The 20,443-nt window shown below is 57.8% G+C and overlaps 1 protein-coding gene across 2 annotated transcripts in view; it reads right to left on the reverse strand.

The window, feature by feature from the left end:
* The window catches only part of LOC125449439 (mitogen-activated protein kinase kinase kinase kinase 3-like), a 68,367-nt gene that overhangs the window by 38,204 nt on the left and 9,720 nt on the right, over window positions 1-20,443 (reverse strand). For both annotated transcript variants that reach the window (XM_059643900.1, XM_059643899.1), the window contains exons 5-14: window positions 19,284-19,331; window positions 16,361-16,403; window positions 14,175-14,247; window positions 13,417-13,548; window positions 12,275-12,337; window positions 11,608-11,689; window positions 10,295-10,405; window positions 6,983-7,061; window positions 5,671-5,729; window positions 506-555 (exon numbers count right to left, since the gene is read on the reverse strand). In XM_059643900.1, the coding sequence (XP_059499883.1) occupies window positions 506-555; window positions 5,671-5,729; window positions 6,983-7,061; window positions 10,295-10,405; window positions 11,608-11,689; window positions 12,275-12,337; window positions 13,417-13,548; window positions 14,175-14,247; window positions 16,361-16,403; window positions 19,284-19,331 (740 nt within the window). The remainder of the gene's footprint in view (window positions 1-505; window positions 556-5,670; window positions 5,730-6,982; window positions 7,062-10,294; window positions 10,406-11,607; window positions 11,690-12,274; window positions 12,338-13,416; window positions 13,549-14,174; window positions 14,248-16,360; window positions 16,404-19,283; window positions 19,332-20,443) is intronic.

Here is a 20,443-nt window from a genome sequence, read left to right on the forward strand (position 1 = left end):
TGTGTGTGTGTGTGTGAGTGTGTGTGTGTGCCTGTATGAGTGTGTGTGTGTGTGTGTGTGTCTGTGTGTGTGTGTGTTTGTGTGTGTGTGTGTGTCTGTGTGTCTGTGTGTCTGTGTGTGTGTGTGTGTGTGTGTGTGTGTGTGTGTGTGTGTGTGTGTGTGTGTGAGTGTGTGTGTGTGCCTGTATGAGTGTGTGTGTGTGTGTGTGTCTGTATGAGTGTGTGTGTGTGTTTGTGTGTGTGTGTGTGTCTGTGTGTCTGTGTGTCTGTGTGTCTGTGTGTCTGTGTGTCTGTGTGTGTGTGTGTGTGTGTGTGTTTGTGTGTGTGTGTGTGTCTGTGTGTCTGTGTGTCTGTGTGTGTGTGTGTGTGTGTGTGTGTGTGTGTGTGCGATCTTGCTGTGCATTAGGCTGCTGCACTTCGAGGACAATGTCATACACTGACTGCGAGGTATTTTTGTTATCAGCCAAAGATATTATCTTCGAACAGAGGGAAGCCATGTTCCTTACAGGCTGTCGTCAATCTCTTGTAGTTTCCAGTCCTCATCCTGGTTGGAATCCTGTGGAAAAGATAAAGTTGTCAGGGTCGGGATGAGAGCGGATTTGAAAAGCACAATCACTGGCCAGGCTTCTGCAAAGTGCTGGAAGACAGCACTGTCGGAGGATCAGTGCTGAGGGAGCGGGCACTGTCGGAGGGTCAGTGCTGAGGGAGCGGGCACTGTCGGAGGGTCAGTGCTGAGGGAGTCCTCACTGTCGGAGGATCAGTGCTGAGGGAGCAGGCACTGTCGGAGGATCAGTGCTGAGGGAGCGGGCACTGTCGGAGGATCAGTGCTGAGGGAGCGGGCACTGTCGGAGGATCAGTGCTGAGGGATCGGGCACTGTCGGAGGATCAGTGCTGAGGGAGCGGGCACTGTCGGAGGGTCAGTGCTGAGGGAGCGGGCACTGTCGGAGGATCAGTGCTGAGGGATCGGGCACTGTCGGAGGGTCAGTGCTGAGGGAGCGGGCACTGTCGGAGGGTCAGTGCTGAGGGAGCGGGCACTGTCGGAGGGTCAGTGCTGAGGGAGTGGGCACTGTCGGAGGATCAGTGCTGAGGGAGTGGGCACTGTCGGAGGGTCAGTGCTGAGGGAGTGGGCCCTGTTGGAGGGTCAGTGCTGAGGGAGCGGGCACTGTCGGAGGGTCAGTGCTGAGGGAGTGGGCACTGTCGGAGGGTCAGTGCTGAGGGAGCGGGCACTGTCGGAGGATCAGTGCTGAGGGAGCGGGCACTGTCGGAGGGTCAGTGCTGAGGGATCGGGCACTGTCGGAGGGTCAGTGCTGAGGGAGCGGGCACTGTCGGAGGGTCAGTGCTGAGGGAGCGGGCACTGTCGGAGGGTCAGTGCTGAGGGAGCGGGCACTGTCGGAGGGTCAGTGCTGAGGGAGCGGGCCCTGTCGGAGGGTCAGTGCTGAGGGAGTGGGCACTGTCGGAGGGTCAGTGCTGAGGGAGTGGGCACTGTCGGAGGGTCAGTGCTGAGGGAGTGGGCCCTGTTGGAGGGTCAGTGCTGAGGGAGCGGGCACTGTCGGAGGGTCAGTGCTGAGGGAGTGGGCACTGTCGGAGGGTCAGTGCTGAGGGAGCGGGCACTGTCGGAGGGTCAGTGCCGAGGGAGCGGGCACTGTCGGAGGGTCAATGCTGAAGGAGTGGGCACTGTCGGAGGGTCAGTACTGCGGGAGCGGGCACTGCTGGAGGGTCAGTACTGAGGGAGCGGGCACTGTCGGAGGGTCAGTGCTGAGGGAGCGGGCACTGTCGGAGGGTCAGTGCTGAGGGAGCGGGCACTGTCGGAGGGTCAGTGCTGATGGAGCGGGCACTGTCGGAGTGTCAGCGCCGAGGGAGCGGGCGCTGTCGGAGGGTCAGTGCTGATGGAGCGCCGCACTGTCGGAGGTTCAGTGCTGAGGGAGTGGGCGCTGTCGGAGGGTCAGTGCTGAGGGAGCAGGCACTGTCAGAGGGCGAGTGTTGAGGGAGCCGGCACTGTCAGAGGGTCAGTACTGAGGGAGTTGGCACTGTCAGAGGGTCAGTGTTGAGGGAGGCGGCACTGTCAGAGGGTCAGTGCTGTGGGAGGGGGCGCTGTCGGAGGGTCAGTGCTGAGGGAGTGGGCACTGTCGGAGGGACAGTGCAGAGGGTGCGCTGCACTGTCGGAGGGTCAGCACTGAGGGAGCGGGCACTGTCGGAGGGTCAGTGCTGAGGGAGCGGGCACTGTCGGAGGGTCAGTGCTGAGGGAGCGGGCACTGTCGGAGGGTCAGTGCTGAGGGAGTGGGCGCTGTCGGAGGGTCAGTGCTGAGGGAGCGGGCACTGTCGGAGTGTCAGCGCCGAGGGAGCGGGCGCTGTCGGAGGGTCAGTGCTGATGGAGCGCCGCACTGTCGGAGGTTCAGTGCTGAGGGAGTGGGCGCTGTCGGAGGGTCAGTGCTGAGGGAGCAGGCACTGTCAGAGGGCGAGTGTTGAGGGAGCCGGCACTGTCAGAGGGTCAGTACTGAGGGAGTCGGCACTGTCAGAGGGTCAGTGTTGAGGGAGGCGGCACTGTCAGAGGGTCAGTGCTGTGGGAGGGGGCGCTGTCGGAGGGTCAGTGCTGAGGGAGTGGGCACTGTCGGAGTGTCAGCGCCGAGGGAGCGGGCGCTGTCGGAGGGTCAGTGCTGATGGAGCGCCGCACTGTCGGAGGGTCAGTGCTGAGGGAGCGGGCACTGTCAGAGGGCGAGTGTTGAGGGAGCCGGCACTGTCAGAGGGTCAGTACTGAGGGAGTCGGCACTGTCAGAGGGTCAGTGTTGAGGGAGGCGGCACTGTCAGAGGGTCAGTGCTGAGGGAGTGGGCACTGTCAGAGGGTCAGTGCTGAGGGATCGGGCACTGTCGGAGGGTCAGTGCTGAGGGAGCGGGCACTGTCGGAGGGTCAGTGCTGAGGGATCGGGCACTGTCGGAGGGTCAGTGCTGAGGGAGCGGGCACTGTCGGAGGGTCAGTGCTGAGGGAGCGGGCACTGTCGGAGGGTCAGTGCTGAGGGAGCGGGCACTGTCGGAGGGTCAGTGCTGAGGGAGCGGGCCCTGTCGGAGGGTCAGTGCTGAGGGAGTGGGCACTGTCGGAGGGTCAGTGCTGAGGGAGTGGGCACTGTCGGAGGGTCAGTGCTGAGGGAGTGGGCCCTGTTGGAGGGTCAGTGCTGAGGGAGCAGGCACTGTCGGAGGGTCAGTGCTGAGGGAGTGGGCACTGTCGGAGGGTCAGTGCTGAGGGAGCGGGCACTGTCGGAGGGTCAGTGCCGAGGGAGCGGGCACTGTCGGAGGGTCAATGCTGAAGGAGTGGGCACTGTCGGAGGGTCAGTACTGCGGGAGCGGGCACTGCTGGAGGGTCAGTACTGAGGGAGCGGGCACTGTCGGAGGGTCAGTGCTGAGGGAGCGGGCACTGTCGGAGGGTCAGTGCTGATGGAGCGGGCACTGTCGGAGTGTCAGCGCCGAGGGAGCGGGCGCTGTCGGAGGGTCAGTGCTGATGGAGCGCCGCACTGTCGGAGGTTCAGTGCTGAGGGAGTGGGCGCTGTCGGAGGGTCAGTGCTGAGGGAGCAGGCACTGTCAGAGGGCGAGTGTTGAGGGAGCCGGCACTGTCAGAGGGTCAGTACTGAGGGAGTTGGCACTGTCAGAGGGTCAGTGTTGAGGGAGGCGGCACTGTCAGAGGGTCAGTGCTGTGGGAGGGGGCGCTGTCGGAGGGTCAGTGCTGAGGGAGTGGGCACTGTCGGAGTGTCAGCGCCGAGGGAGCGGGCGCTGTCGGAGGGTCAGTGCTGATGGAGCGCCGCACTGTCGGAGGGTCAGTGCTGAGGGAGCGGGCACTGTCAGAGGGCGAGTGTTGAGGGAGCCGGCACTGTCAGAGGGTCAGTACTGAGGGAGTCGGCACTGTCAGAGGGTCAGTGTTGAGGGAGGCGGCACTGTCAGAGGGTCAGTGCTGTGGGAGGGGGCGCTGTCGGAGGGTCAGTGCTGAGGGAGTGGGCACTGTCGGAGGGACAGTGCAGAGGGTGCGCTGCACTGTCGGAGGGTCAGCACTGAGGGAGCGGGCACTGTCGGAGGGTCAGTGCTGAGGGAGTGGGCGCTGTCGGAGGGTCAGTGCTGAGGGAGCGGGCACTGTCGGAGTGTCAGCGCCGAGGGAGCGGGCGCTGTCGGAGGGTCAGTGCTGATGGAGCGCCGCACTGTCGGAGGTTCAGTGCTGAGGGAGTGGGCGCTGTCGGAGGGTCAGTGCTGAGGGAGCAGGCACTGTCAGAGGGCGAGTGTTGAGGGAGCCGGCACTGTCAGAGGGTCAGTACTGAGGGAGTCGGCACTGTCAGAGGGTCAGTGTTGAGGGAGGCGGCACTGTCAGAGGGTCAGTGCTGTGGGAGGGGGCGCTGTCGGAGGGTCAGTGCTGAGGGAGTGGGCACTGTCGGAGTGTCAGCGCCGAGGGAGCGGGCGCTGTCGGAGGGTCAGTGCTGATGGAGCGCCGCACTGTCGGAGGGTCAGTGCTGAGGGAGCGGGCACTGTCAGAGGGCGAGTGTTGAGGGAGCCGGCACTGTCAGAGGGTCAGTACTGAGGGAGTCGGCACTGTCAGAGGGTCAGTGTTGAGGGAGGCGGCACTGTCAGAGGGTCAGTGCTGTGGGAGGGGGCGCTGTCGGAGGGTCAGTGCTGAGGGAGTGGGCACTGTCGGAGGGACAGTGCAGAGGGTGCGCTGCACTGTCGGAGGGTCAGTGCTGAGGGAGCGCTGCACTGTCGGAGGGTCAGTACTGAGGGAGCGGGCACTGTCGGAGGGTCAGTGCTGAGGGAGCGGGCACTGTGGGATGGTCAGTGCTGAGGGAGCGGGCACTGTCGGAGTGTCAGTGCTGAGGGAGCGGGCACTGTCGGACGGTCAGTGCTGAGGGAGCAGGCACTGTCGGAGGGTCAGTGCTGAGGGAGGGGGCACTGTCGGAGGGTCAGTGCTGAGGGAGGGGGCACTGTCGGAGGGTCAGTGCTGAGGGAGTGGGCACTGTCGGAGGGTCAGCGCTGAGCGTGTGGGCACTGTCGGAGGGTCAGCGCTGAGCGTGTGGGCACTGTCGGAGGGTCAGTGCTGAGCGTGTGGGCACTGTCGGAGGGTCAGTGCTGAGGGAGTGGGCGCTGTCGGAGGGTCAGTGCTGAGGGAGTGGGCGCTGTCGGAGGGTCAGTGCTGAGGGAGCGGGCGCTGTCGGAGGGTCAGTGCTGAGGGAGCGGGCGCTGTCGGAGGGTCAGTGCTGAGCGTGTGGGCACTGTCGGAGGGTCAGTGCTGAGCGTGTGGGCACTGTCGGAGGGTCAGTGCTGAGCGTGTGGGCACTGTCGGAGGGTCAGTGCTGAGCGTGTGGGCACTGTCGGAGGGTCAGTGCTGAGGGAGTGGCACTGTCGGAGGGTCAGTGCTGAGCGTGTGGGCACTGTCGGAGGGTCAGTGCTGAGCGTGTGGGCACTGTCGGAGGGTCAGTGCTGAGGGAGTGGCACTGTCGGAGCTGCTGTCTTTCAAACTGCACATTAAATTGAGAGCTATCTGCCCTCTTGTCGTGTCGGTTGTGCAAAAGATCCCACGGCCGCGACTGGAAGTAGAGCAGGTTGGTGGGGAGGGGTCCTCAGTCCACTATTTTCCCCTTAACCAACAGCTGACCAGTCGAAGCTGCAATTACATTCAGTCAACCCATTCGGCCCATTTACTCACCACCGTGCTCTCCGGCTCCGTCTCCTTCCTTATTGGCCGACCAAACTGTACCTGACGGACTGGGTAGAAACAAAATTAATTATAGTCCTTCGCCTGACACCTCCCCTTCCCCTGCCCTGTAACGCCCTACGCCCATTCCCTATCACTGTCACCCCCTACACCCCCTCCCTATCTCTGTCACCCCCTACACCCCCTCCCTATCACTGTTACCCCCTACACCCCCTCCCTATCACTGTTACCCCCTACACCCCCTCCCTATCACTGTCACCCCCTCCCTATCTCTGTAACCCCCGACACCCCCTCCCTATCACTGTCACCCCCTACACCCCCTCCCTATCTCTGTAACCCCCCACACCCCCTCCCCATCTCTGTAACCCCCCACACCCCCTCCCCATCTCTGAAACTCCCCACACCCCATCCCTATCTCTGTAACCCCCCACGCCTCCTCATCTCTGTAACCCCCTACACCCCCTCCCTATCTCTGTAACCCCCCACACCCCTTCCCCAGCCCTGTAACGCCCTACACCCCCTCCCTATCATTGTAACCCCCTACACCCCCTCCCTCTCTTTGTAACCCCCTACACTCCCTCCCCATCTCTGTAACCCCATACATCCCCTCCCTATCTCTGTAACCCCCATACCCCCTCCTTATCTCTGTAACCCCCTATATCCCCTCCCTATCTCTGTAACCCCCTACACCCCCTCCCTATCTCTGTAACCCCCTACACCCCCTCCCTATCTCTGTCACCCCCTACAACCCCTCCCTATCTCTGTAACCCCCTATATCCCCTCCCTATCTCTGTAACCCCCTATACCCCCTTCCTATCTCTGTAACCCCCTACACCCCCTTCCTATCTCTGTAACCCCCTACAACCCCTCCCTATCTCTGTCACCCCCTGCAATCCTGACCCCTCGAGCATCCCGATTGCTATGGCTCCACCAGTGGGGCCTGACCTCTCGAGTATCCTCCCCCCCCACCACCCACCCCGACCCTCTCTGTCTCTGTCCTTCCCCTCCTTTAAGGTGGACCCCCAAACTCGTCCCAGTACCTGAGCCGTTTTCTCCTGAGGTAGCTCAGGCTCCTATCTGGCCTGATGGACTGCGCTGGGAAGGGGTCCTGCGTGAGACTGCGCTTGTGTTGAAGTTGCAGATGGTGGATGTTTGTTGAGTACGCAAAATCCGTTCCACTCTGCTACCCTTGTCTCCTCAGCCCCCTTCTTGATGTTTGCCCCTCCACTGAATCCCCAGCGATAACCGACGAAAATATCCCACAGTTACTCTCCCTCTGGCCAGAGGGAGGCAAGGAACTTACACTGGATCTCGGAGTTTGTCCTCTCTGCTCTCATGTGTCCCCCCAGCGAGTGGATTTTGTCGGGATAAGTATCACAAGGCTGGAAGGGAACGACAAGTTGAGACTCTGGAATATTGTCCAACATGGAAGCCTCTCACCATCGTGACTCCTGGGTCCCCCTACACCAGCTACAGAATCGGACGTCTCTGTCAGCAGTTCAGGGCCGAGCTATCAGTCCTGAGGCCAGTATTTATCGCTCAAGCAACATCACTGAAAACAGAGACAACGCGGTGTGGAGCTGGATGAACACAGCCGCCAAGCAGCATCAGAGGAGCAGGAAGGGTGACGTTTCGGGCCTAGACCCTTCTTCAGAAATATCAGCTTTCCTGCTCCTCTGATGCTGCTTGGCGGCTGTGTTCATCCAGCTCTACACCTTGTCATCTCAGATTACTATCTCTGAAAACAGATGATCTGGGTCATTCCCGCTTTGCTCTGTGTGTGTGTGTGTGTGTGTGTGTGTGTGTGTGAGAGCGTGTGTGTGTGTGTGAGCATGTGAGTGTGGGTGTGAGAGTGCATGTGGGTGTGTGTGAGTGTGAGTGTGTGTGAGTGTGTGAGCGTGTGTGTGAGTGTGAGTGTGTGAGTGTGAGCATGTGAGTGTGGGTGTGAGAGTGCATGTGGGTGTGTGTGAGTGTGAGTGTGTGTGAGTGTGTGAGCGTGTGTGTGAGTGTGAGCGTGTGTGGGTGTGAGAGTGCGTGTGGGTGTGTGGGTGTGAGAGTGCATGTGGGTGTGCGTGAGTGTGTGTGTGTGTGTGTGAGTGTGAGTGTGAGTGTGTGAGCGTGTGTGGGTGTGAGAGTGGGTGTGTGGGTGTGAGAGTGCATGTGGGTGTGCGTGAGTGTGTGTGTGTGTGTGTGTGTGTGTGTGAGTGTGTGAGCGTGTGTCGGTGTGTGTGAGTGTGAGTGTGAATGATCTTGCTGTGCGACAATTGACTGCTGTGTTTCCCTCAATCCAACAGACACCGCTGATCAGATAGCGAGGCCCTCACTGGCCATTGAGCTCTGGGATGTCCTGAGGTGGGGAAAGGGAAGTGGGAACCTTGACAGAGTCTGACTGTCCACCCGTTTCGAGCTCTCTGTCGGTCTCAGGTATATCTCTACCTCTTCTCTCCATAACTTGCTCTGCCTATCTCTCCCTGTCCAACCCTACCTCTGTCTCTCCTTATCTCTCCCTCTCTCCATATCTCCCTCTCCCTACCTCTGTCTCTCCCTACCTCTATCTCTCTCTCTCAAATATATTTCTATATCACCTTCTCTCACCATGTCTGACCCTACCTACCTCTGTCTCTCCGTATCTTTCCCTCTCTGTCCCAGTCTTTTACTTCATTTTCTGCACCTATCTCTTTCTCTCCTTCTGCCACTCTCTCCCTCCATCTTCCTCTCTGTGCATCTCTCTTCCCCGTCTCTGCCTCTCCTCTCTCTGGCTACTTGTCAATCAGTTTCTAACCCAACTGCTCTTACACCGTCCGTAAACGGGAGAAACCTGTCTATTTCAGGTAGAACGACAGCATTTGAGCATCCAGAAGAGAGGGCTTTCACAGCTGCAGTGAATGCTGGGAGAGCTGCTTTTCTGTCAACGTCTATCATTCACTCAACAGGAAGGAGAACCAGCGTGAAATTCTCCAACGTGATCAAAAACATCCCTCAGCACTGACCCTCCCTCCGACAGTGCGCACTCCCTCAGCACTGACCCTCCGACAGTGCGCACTCCCTCAGCACTGACCCTCCGACAGTGCCCGCTCTCTCAGCACTGACCCTCCGACAGTGCCCGCTCCATCAGCACTGACCCTCCGACAGTGCCCACTCCCTCAGCACTGAGCCACCCTCTGACAGTGCCCGTTCCCTCAGTACTGAACCTCCGACAGAGCTCTCCCTCAGCACTGATCCTCTGACAGTGCCCGCTCCCTCAGCACTGACCCTCCGACAGTGCCCGCTCCCTCAGCGCTGACCCTCCGACAGTGCCCGCTCCCTCAGCACTGACCCTCCGACAGTGCCCCCTCCCTCAGCACTGACCCTCTGACAGTGCACGCTCCATCAGCACTGACCCTCTGACAGTGCACGCTCCATCAGCACTGACCCTCTGACAGTGCACGCTCCATCAGCACTGACCCTCTGACAGTGCCCGATCCCTCAGCACTGACCCTCTGACAGTGCCGTCTCCCTCAGCACTGACCCTTTGACAGTGCCCGCTCCCTCAGCACTGACCCTCCGACAGTGCCCACTCCCTCAGCACTGACCCTCCGACAGTGCCCTCTCCCTCAGCACTTACCCTCCAACAGTGCCCGTTCCCTCAGCACTGAGCCTCCCTCTGACAGTGCCCGCTCCCTCAGCACTGACCCTCCGACAGTGCCCTCTCCCTCAGCACTGACCCTCCGACAGTGCCCTCTCCCTCAGCACTGACCCTCCGACAGTGCCCGCTCCCTCAGCGCTGACCCTCCGACAGTGCCCGCTCCCTCAGCACTGACCCTCCGACAGTGCCCGCTCCCTCAGCACTGAGCCTCCCTCTGACAGTGCCCCCTCCCTCAGCACTGACCCACTGACAGTGCACGCTCCATCAGCACTGACCCTCTGACAGTGCCCCCTCCCTTAGCACTGACCATCCAACAGTGCCCGTTCCCTCAGCACTGAGCCTCCCTCTGACAGTGCCCACTCCCTCAGCACTGACCCTCTGACAGTGCCCACTCCCTCAGCACTGACCCTCTGACAGTGCCCACTCCCTCAGCAGTGACCCTCCGACAGTGCCCACTCCCTCAGCACTGACCCTTTGACAGTGCCCCCTCCCTCAGCACTGACCCTCTGACAGTGCCCACTCCCTCAACACTGACCCTACGACAGTTCCCCTCCCTCAGCACTGACCCTCTGACAGTGCCCGCTCCCTCAGCACTGACCCTCCGACAGTGCCCCCTCCCTCAGCACTGACCCTCCGACAGTGCCCTCTCCCTCAGCACTGATCCTCTGACAGTGCCCGCTCCCTCAGCACTGACCCTCCGACAGTGCCCTCTCCCTCAGCACTGATCCTCTGACAGTGCCCGCTCCCTCAGCACTGACCCTCTGACAGTGCCCCCTCCCTCAGCACTGACCCTCCGACAGTGCCCCCTCCTGAAATGTGATTCTTGGGTCCCCGGCCCCTGGGCTTTAGTCTGAGGGGCAGGAAGTTGCCCAATCGGGTGGCAGACTCAGGGCTCTGCCCATCACCCCTCAGCTGACACTGAGATGGGCGTGTACAGCAGTTGTGGCTGGAACCTAAGGGGCCGAAGCCGTTTCCCTGAGGAAAGGGTACCTCCAAATCGCTGTCGTCTGCAGGCAGCGGTGCACTGGTGTCAGGATTGTTGAATTTGTCCAGTAGTTCGATCCCCTGGATCCGGCTCAGGGCCTGGTTGGCAAATGGGTGCTGCCGAGAAAACACACCACGGTCACTGCAGACTGGTTTATTACTTCGGAAGAAGCTTGGTGGGGCGGTGGAGTGGGGGCAGGGGTTGCCGTGTTGGGCTAACTATCAGGAATCCATCAGAGGAGAAGGGCCGAGTGGCCCACTCCAGCCCCTGTGGACCTATTCTCTGCCCGATGCACGTTCCTGAGCCCTTTGGCTCGAAGCATCAAGTCTTCCAGCACGGGAGGATGCCATTCAGCCCATCAATCCTGACCAGCCCTTCGAAATACATCTCCATTTAATCCCAGCCCTCATTCCCAAACAGCTCCCTTGTGAATTCCTCCTTTCCAAATGCACCCCCCCGACTTTTGAAAGCTCCTGTTGAATCTGCTGCACCTTCCCCCACCCCACCCTTTCCCAGGTCACAGCAACCCACAGCTTCAAATAAAACATTCTACCCAGCAGCCGCCCCCCCCCCCCCCGCCCCGTCCCCTCACAACCTCTCCACCCACCTCAGGCTCTGTTCTCGATTCTCTGGTGACCGAACCTCCTGCTGCCGAGGACAGTTTCTCCCTCATTGACCCGAACCCCTCCGCGATTCCGAACGCCTGGTCTCAGTCTCTCTGGGGAAACGATCCCTGCTTCTCCGGTCTCTCCCCGCACTCGACGAACCACCCCCGGCCCTGTTCCAGTAAATCCCCCTCGAAACCCACTCTCCAAGCGATTTGAGGTGTTTGGATCGGTGGGACGAGGATGTAAACGTTGGGGGGGGGGTGGCGTGGGGCGACTGTGGGCGTTGAGATACTCCATCCTGGCCCACCCTATCTGCTTCCTGATTTGGGATTGGGAAGTCCCACTGCCTGGATTAGACCAGGCATCTCTTAAGTTCTGGATCCCGCACCTCCCCTCCTCCGATTCCAGTGTCTTTGATAGACATCTTGGCTAAAAGCCAGATAACAAGGTGTGGAGCTGGATGGACACAGCAGGCCGAGCTGCATCAGAGGAGCAGGAAAGCTGACGTTTCAGACTGAAGAAGGGTCTAGGCCGGAAACATCAGCTTTCCTGCTCCTCTGATGCTGCTGGGCCTGCTGTGTCCATCCAGCTCCACACCTTGTTATCTCAGATTCTCCAGCATCTGCAGTTCCCACTATCTCTTGGCTCAATGCTGTTCCTTTCTCTTCAGTGCAACCCTCCGTTGAAGGTTATCCACAATACCCCATTACCTGGAGCAGTTTCTCGGCTGTAGGCCTCTTCTTGGGATTTTTCCTCAGGCTCATCTTGATGAAGCTGTGACACTCAGAGGACCTAAGGGCAGAGGCAGGAGGAGGTGATGGAGGGGGGATGGTTGCAATTTCCTTTACCTGCTTTAGGAGGTGCATGCGCACTGCCAGGGAGTGTCAGCACTAAGGGCCCAAATCCCCACCCAGACCAGGGCTGGGGGGGTGGGGGGAGAGGTGTATGCGGCAAGGCGAACGTGACGGCTACATCAGTTGACCAGCTGCTCTCGACGGAAGGGGCTCTGCCATTCTGCTTTCGTGTCTGGGTCCACATGTGACTCCCGTTCATCCACCACCACCCCCCCCCCCCCCCACACTTCCCACACTCCAGTGGATGACTCTGAACTTCCCCACCTCCCCCCTACTCTGTCAGTTACTTTGAAATTGTTACTTCACCCCCCGGTCCCCACTTAAGGAGTAACTGGGGCGATGGGCACCAAGTGGGGGTATTCACAATAAATGCCGACTTTGCCAGCAAGGCCAAAGTAGCTCTACAAACCTCGATTCTTTGCAGAACTGCAGGGCTGAGAGACCTGGCTTGTCAACAGCGATGGGCTTCACTTCCTGCCCCTCCATCCCTGCCACTCCTCAACATACAGTGAGGCACACTTACCATTTTAATTTATCTTTCAGTTTTGGAGGCTGGAAATTACTTTTTGACATTAACATCAAGGCCCTAGAGGAACAGGAGGAGAATGAGACACATTTTAGACCCCTTGATAGGTTCTCGCACTTGGAATTATTGAAAACGAATTTCATTCAGAAGTGCGTGCAAGTTGCCGATGAGGTTTGGGATGAGTTGGGCCAGAGTTTGGTTGGAATGTGTTGTGTTAGGGTGAGGTTGGTTTGAGTCGAGAAGAGTTGTGATGGAGTTCACATGGACTGAGCTCATTTGGGTTGGGTTGCGTTCGGTCAAGTTGGCTTACACTTTGTTATCTCGAGTTGAGGTTAGCTGCGTGGCACTGAGTTAAGTTGGGTCAAGCTGGATTGAACTGGGTTGAGTTGGCTTTGGTGAGATGGTTTTGGGTTGTGCTGGGCTGTGATGGAGTTGTCTTAAGCTGGCTGAGGCGAGTTTGGAAATGTCGAATCAGGTCGTGAAGTTGTGAATTAATAATTCAGCTTATTTATGTTGGGTTTCATTACCCTGGGTTGGGTTGAGTGAGGGCGGGATGGGTTGAGATGGGCGGGGAGGGGTTGAGTTAGGGTGAGATGGGTTGAGTTAGGGTGGGACGGGTTGAGTTAGGGTGGGATGGGTTGAGTTAGGGTGGGATGGGTTGAGATGGGGGGATGGGTTGAGTTAGGGTGAGATGGGTTGAGTTAGGGTGGGACGGGTTGAGTTAGGGTGGGATGGGTTGAGTTAGGGTGGGATGGGTTGAGATGGGGGGATGGGTTGAGTTAGGGTGGGACGGGCTGAATTAGGGTGGGACGGGTTGAGTTAGGGTGGGACGGGTTGAGTTAGGGTGAAATTGGGATAGGATGGGTTGGGTTGAGCTGGGCTGGGATGGCTTGAGCTGGGATGGGATGGGTTGAGCTCGGATGGATTGGGATGGGATGGGTTGAGCTGGGATGGGATGGGTTGAGCTGGGATGGATTGGGATAGGATGAGTTGAGCTGGGATGGATTGGGATGGGATAGGTTGAGCTGGGATGGCTTGAGCTGGAATGGATAGAGAGGATAGTTAAGGGTACCCTTTGGGTTTATGTCGTGAAGGTCCCAGAGAGGTATTATCGTGCACATTGGTTACTCTATCCTCACCTCATGGGGTGCAGGTCAAACATTGGAGGTTGCAACTCAGCCAGTTCGATAGCTGTGATCCCAACGGCCCAAATATCACACTGCTGATTGTAACCCCCCTTCTTCTCCACAGCTGCCACTTCTGGTGCCATCCTGAGAGCAAAACAAGACAGACATTAACATGTTGGAGCAGGGACAGGACCCAAAAGTTTCTGACGAGAGAGTGAATACTCAGAACACAACCGGGCATCTGAATGCTGAACCTCACTCATTATCAGCATCTGATTCACAAATCTGTCTCTACGTCAAAAAGATCTGGGTCCAATGACAGGCTCCCCCCCCCCCGATGTCCCCCGCACCACCCATCAACACCCTACAGACTGGCCGATCACCCAGACAAGCCACAGTGGGTGTTGGAAACAGATACAGTCAATAAAATGTTTCAGACCACCTCCAGAGCCCGCGAGAGAAAAGATCGATCCCCAAAATGGACTAACATTTTCCCAAAGCAGGACAGCATTGACCCTCTGGCAGTGCCCGCTCCCTCAGTGCTGACCCTCCGACAGTGCCCGTTCCCTCAGCAATGACGCTCCGACAGTGCCCGCTCCCTCAGCACTGACCCTCTGACAGTGCCCGCTCCCTCAGCACTGACCCTCCGACAGTGCCCGCTCCCTCAGCACTGACCCTCCGACAGTGCAGCGCTCCCTCAGCGCTGACCCTCCGAGAGTGCGGGTGCCTGTAGTTATCGAGGTGTATTTGGCGAGGTGTGTATGATTTACCAGTATGGTGTACCAATGAAAGACTTCCTCTTGCCCACTGATGCTGTTAGTTCCGCTGAAACACCGAAATCCGCTGTGAATGGAGAGAGACAGAGAGTCACTTCCTTTGAGCCCAACAGGTGCCATCTGACAATCTGTGACCCACTGCACCCCCCCGGCCAAATGTCAGTTTCACTCCCCCTCCGCACCTCATGTTTCAGTTTTACTTTTCTAACACCACCTGCTCATCCTGTTTGACCCTCCTTCGAAAACATCCTTCCTGTGTCCATCTTCTCCAGGCTCTACCTCCTTCAATCAATCAGCCCCTTCTCTCTTCTCAGCTCCAGGGGTCTGTGTGACCTATCCCCGCGAGACAACCCACTCAATCCTGGTGCTAAGATAACGCGGTGTGGAGCTGGAGGAACACAGCAGGCCGAGCAGCATCAGAGTTTGACGTTTCGGGTCAAGACCCTTCTTCAGACAATCCTGGTGTAAATTGAGAAAACCCATCCTCTGAACAGCTGTCCAACATACTCCCCTCCTTCCTTCAGGAAGGACACCGATACTGAGCAATCTATTTGTATTATGAAGGTAACGATCTCTATCTCTCTCTCTCTCTCAACGTCAGTCAAACTAAACAGCTGGTCTTCAGCTTCAGGAATAGAGGATGAGGGCACACCACTGCCTGCGTCGTTGGAGCTGAGTTGGACGGGGTTGATGGGGTCCAGTTCCTCACCAACAACCTGACCTGGACCTGCCAGTGAGGAAAGCACAGGCAGCCCTGTTCCGTCATTGGCGGGGGGGTGGGGAAGGAAGATGGGCCCCTCCATAAGGGCCCTCGTCAATTTTTACTGATACAGAAAGCGTTCTATCCCAGAGCATAACGGCCTGCTTTGCCCGTTAGAAACCACAGAGAGATGTAGACACAGCCCCGACCATCAGAGAAACCAACCTCCCATCTATTGGCTCCACCTGCACAGCTCGCCGCCTGAGAAAGACAGCCGTTATCGTCAAAGCGCCCTCCCGTCCCTGTTGCCATCTCTTCCGACCTCGGGCAGGAAATGCAGAAGCGTAAACACAGGCGCCAACAGCTTTGAAGATTACAAAGTGTGGAGCTGGATGAACACAGCAGGCCAAGCAGCATCTCAGGAGCACAAAAGCTGACGTTTCGGGCCTAGACCCTTCATCAGGGAGGGGGATGGGGAGAGGGAACTGGAATAAATAGGGAGAGAGGGGGAGGCGGACCGAAGATGGAGAGAAAAGAAGATAGATAGAGAGGAGAGTATAGGTGGGGAGGTAGGGAGGGGATAGGTCAGTCCAGTCAAGGAGGTGGGATGAGGTTAGTAGGTAGATGGGGGTGCGGCTTGGGGTGGGAGGACGGGACAGATGGGAGGAAGAACAGGTTAGGGAGGCAGGGATGAGCTGGGCTGGTTTTGGGATGCAGTGGGGGGAGGGGACGAGCTGGGCTGGGTTTGGGATGCAGTGGGGGGAGGGGACGAGCTGGGCTGGTTTTGGGATGCAGTGGGGGGGGACGAGCTGGGCTGGTTTTGGGATGCAGTGGGGGGGGAGGGGACGAGCTGGGCTGGTTTTGGGATGCAGTGGGGGGGGAGGGGACGAGCTGGGCTGGTTTTGGGATGCAGTGGGGGGGAGGGGACGAGCTGGGCTGGTTTTGGGATGCAGTGGGGGGAGGGGACGAGCTGGGCTGGTTTTGGGATGCAGTGGTTGGCGGGGGGGGGGGGGGTGGATTTTGAAGCTGGTGCCAACAGCGCTTCCCTGCTGCTGCTAGGCCTCTCCGATGACAAATCTCACGTCGATGTCTGTGCACTCTCTCTGCAGGTGTAAGCCTGCATTCCTCGCTCCGTTCTATCCCCCGTTTGACCTTCGTGTGGAAGGATCTGCCTGTACTGCACGCAAAACAAAACTTTCTGCTGTATTGAGGTACGTGTGACAACAATAAATCAAATCACATCAAAATATTGGTCCCGCGTATAGAACTGGTGCAAAGCATCATTATTCAGATCCTGCTGCCTGGGAGAAAAGTGCCCCTGTGATCTGCCCAGCTACATGTTCGATCCCACCCTCGGGTTTACAATTCAGAGAGCGCTGACACAAAATTAATGCCACCTCCCGTTACTGCACACAGACACACACCTTCCCCCCTACCTCGCCAACGATGAGACGTTGGCTTGTTCCCATGTGTATCTCACCTAGCTTGACGTCCCCTTGATCAGTCAGCAGAATATTCGCTCCCTGTGGGAAAGGGTCAGAGCAGAGGACAATGTTAAAAAGCAGGAGGTTTGACCGGGACGTTTCATGCCCGCGTTCAGAGGCCCCACCTCCCCCGCATCACCCCATCCCACCCCCCAACTTCCACTTACCGGACCTCGGGCTCTCGTTAACAGCACAGGATGCAGCCCCCCACGTCAGAGATGCCCTCAGCCGGCCCGGAGAGGGCTCAGGTGAGAGGATACCCATCGATCTCTTCCAGTGCCAGCCTCATGCCAGGACAGGCGAGGGCACCCACCGGGAAGAGAGTTTGGCAGATAATGTTATCACACTTCCTCAGATGACTCCTGGGAACATTGTCTGTAGGTTGCACAGTTTTAAACGGAAGTGGGGGGGGGGGCTCGGGAAGTTTTTACCAGGACGTTGCTGGATAGGCTCGGGGCATCTGTCACTTGAGCACTGGGAGGTTTCTAATGGAGAGGTTTATAATCACAAGGGTTGTGGGTAAGGTGATGGTCCTTCCCCAGGGTGGGGGTTCCCCAAACTAGAGGGCGTAGACTTCAGGTGAGAGGAGAAAGTGACCTTTTTCACACATAGAAGGTGGTTCGAACTCCCAGACGGAGAGATAAATGTTGTAAACAGTTGTATCCTTTATAAGGATAACTACATGAAGTGGAAAGTTTTCGAGGGATACGGGCCTAACGCAGGCGAATGGGATTAGTTTAGTTCAGGAAAGCTGGTCAGCGCGGAGCAGTTAGACCCAAGGGCCTGTTACATGCAGTGTGACTCTAAGAAGCATGTTCTTGTGTCATGGGGCAACTGAGTGGGCACAGTGGCTCAGCGGACTGCAGCCTCACGGCGCCAGGGACCCAGGTTCGATTCCCACCCTCGGGTGACTGTCTGTGTGGGAGTTTGCACATTCTCCCCGTGTCTGCGTGGGTTTCCTCCGGGTTCTCCGGTTTCCTCCCACAGTCTGAAGAATGTCCAGGGATGTGCGTGTCCAGTGGGATGGCCATGATAGAAGCAGGATTACAGGGATTGGGCTGGGCCGGGCAGCTCTGCAGAGGGTCAGTGTGGTCTGGATGGGCTGAAAGGCCTCTTCCTGCGCTGCGAGGATGCTATGTTGTCTTCTCCCTGCGCCCCCCCCCCCATCAAACACTCCCAGGGACAGGGACAGCACGGGGTTAGATACAGAGTAAAACTCTCTCTACACTGTCCCCCATCAAACACTCCCAGGGACAGAGGCAGCACGGGGTTAGATACAGAGTAAAACTCTCTCTACACTGTCTCCCCCATCAAACACTCCCAGGGACAGGGACAGCACGGGGTTAGATACAGAGTAAAGCTCGCTCTACGCTGTTCCCCCCCCACCATCCTGCACTGTAAGGATGCTAGGAGGAGGCCATTCAGCCCTGCAAGGCTGCTCTACTATCCAATCTGAAAATCTGTCCCTGTTTTCTCACCCTAATCCTCAAGGCCTTCACCTTGGGAAAAGGTGGCTCTCTTTCTCGAACATATCCAATGACCCTCCATCCGCAGCATTCAGTCAGAGAGAATTCCAGAGGCTGACACCCTCTTGTGTGAACGAACCTTTCCTCATCTCCGTCTTAAATGGTCAACCCCCCCCCCTCCCCACCCCCCCCCACCCCCATATTGTGAGACAGTGACCCCCAGGTCATAGACTCACAATAAGACTCCAGGCTGCATTCACTTGGCAAGAGACACATTTATCTGTGAAAGGGACAATAATGCTCGATGAACGGTTCCCAGAGAGTTTTGGTTCAAGACAGATTGGAGAAGGGGTCAGAAGGTCCAGAACTGTCACTAGTCATTGGCTTTGTTACGGACCCTCTGCATTACTTTTAAGATTGAATGTGTCGACACCCACATTGTACTCAGAGACAAACCAAACTCTCATTTCTCAATTCCGAACCCAGAAGGCGATCCCATTAACCTACCTGCCTCCTGCGAGAGAGTCTACTCCACCTGCCTCTCCTCCTCCCATCCTGTCCTACGCACTCACTAACTCCGCCCATTCTGTGCTACTTACACCCAGCGAGGAGCGGTGACACCATCGCTGGGCCCTGAACCCACTGCAAACGAGATTAATGCTACGCAGCATTTCCAAAGTTTTCAGGTCAGCCCCTTTCGGGTCTCCGTGCGTGAGATCCCAGATTCCTGCTCAGATTTCTCCACCACACTGAATTCCCAAATCCTTTCCAAAACAGCACAGACATCTCTTCGGTGCGGAGGTGCCGGTGATGGGCTGGGATGGACAAAGGTCAGAAGTCACGTGACGTCAGGTCTTTCGGAGCGCTGCCCCTTGGTCGGGCAAAGTGGGACATCTCTTTGCCAGCAGGGGTCCTGTTGTGAGGGGTGGGGGGGGGGGCAAGGCTAGGTGCGGGGGGAGATTGTCCGCCAGGCCACCAGGGAGGGGGGTTCTCGGTGAATGTGGAGAGAGACTGGAGACGCTGGGAGAGTGGGGAAAGGACGTTGAATCGCGGCATCCGGAATCGGGAAGGGGATGGAGTCAGTGAGAAGGGGAAACCATTCCCAGCAGACAGCAGAGGACCACGGATTGAGGAGGAACGGGAACAAGGCCGGGGGGGGGGAGAATGTTTTATTTGAGGAAGCGAGTTGTCAGTCGGGACAGTCGGGAGCAAGTTAAACAGGAAGGAGTGGGGTGGAGGGGAAGTAATAGTGGGAATGGAGGAATTTGTAGGGAGGTGTGAGAGGAGGGAGCAGGGGCTTTGGGAACTGGAGAGACCTTTCAGCGAGTTAGCACAGCATGATGAACTGAGTGGCCTCCTCTTGTGGCCAGGAATGCTGGGGAAGTAGCAGGGAGCATGGCTGTTCTCCCTATCCACCCCCCACCCACAGGGTTTGGGACATCCTCACGTTTACCTTGATATCTCGATGCATTTTCCCGTTGCTATGAAGATACTGCAAACCCTTTAAGACAGAAGGTTAAATTATTCATTAATCAGAGCAAGTTATTCACGATTACAGAGTAAAGCTCCCTCTGCACTGTCCCCCCCGCCATCAAACACTCCCAGGGACAGGGACAGCACGGGGTTAGATACAGAGTAAAGCTCCCTCTACACTGTCCCCCCCATCAAACACTCCCAGGGACAGCACGGTGTTAGATATAGGGTAAAGCTCCCTCTACACTGTCACACCCCCCATCAAACACTCCCAGGGTCAGGGGCAGCACAGGGTTAGGTACAGAGTAAAGCTCCCTCTACACTGACCCCCCCCCCCCCCAATCAAACACTCCCAGGGACAGCACAGTTTTAGGTACAGAGTAAAGCTCCCTCTACACTGTTCCCCCCATCGAACACTCCCAGGGACAGGGGCAGCACGGGGTTAGGTACAGAGTAAAGCTCCCTCTACACTGTTCCCCCCATCAAACACTCCCAGGGTCAGGGGCAGCACAGGGTTAGGTACAGAGTAAAGCTCCCTCTACACTGTTCCCCCCATCAAACACTCCCAGGGTCAGGGGCAGCACGGGGTTAGGTACAGAGTAAAACTCTCTCTACACTGACCCCCCCCCATCAAACACTCCCAGGGACAGCACAGTTTTAGGTACAGAGTAAAGCTCCCTCTACACTGTTCCCCCCATCAAACACTCCCAGGGACAGGGACAGCATGGGGTTAGACACAGAGTAAAGCTCCCTCTACAGTGTCCCCCCCCCATTGAACACTCCCAGGGACAGGGGCAGCACGGGGTTAGGTACAGAGTAAAGCTCCCTCTACACTGTCCCCGCATCAAACACTCCCAGGGACAGGGACAGCACAGGGTTAGCTACAGAGTAAAGCTCCCTCTACACTGTCCGCCTATTAAACACTCCCAGGGACAGGGACAGCACAGGGTTAGCTACAGAGTAAAGCTCCCTCTACACTGTCCGCCATCAAACACTCCCAGGGACAGGGACAGCACGGGGTTAGCTACAGAGTAAAGCTCCCTCTACACTGTCCGCCTATTAAACACTCCCAGGGACAGGGACAGCACGGGGTTAGCTACAGAGTAAAGCTCCCTCTACACTGTCCGCCTATTAAACACT

The sequence above is a fragment of the Stegostoma tigrinum genome, unplaced genomic scaffold (assembly GCF_030684315.1).
Source record: "Stegostoma tigrinum isolate sSteTig4 unplaced genomic scaffold, sSteTig4.hap1 scaffold_322, whole genome shotgun sequence".
NCBI lineage: Eukaryota > Metazoa > Chordata > Chondrichthyes > Orectolobiformes > Stegostomatidae > Stegostoma > Stegostoma tigrinum.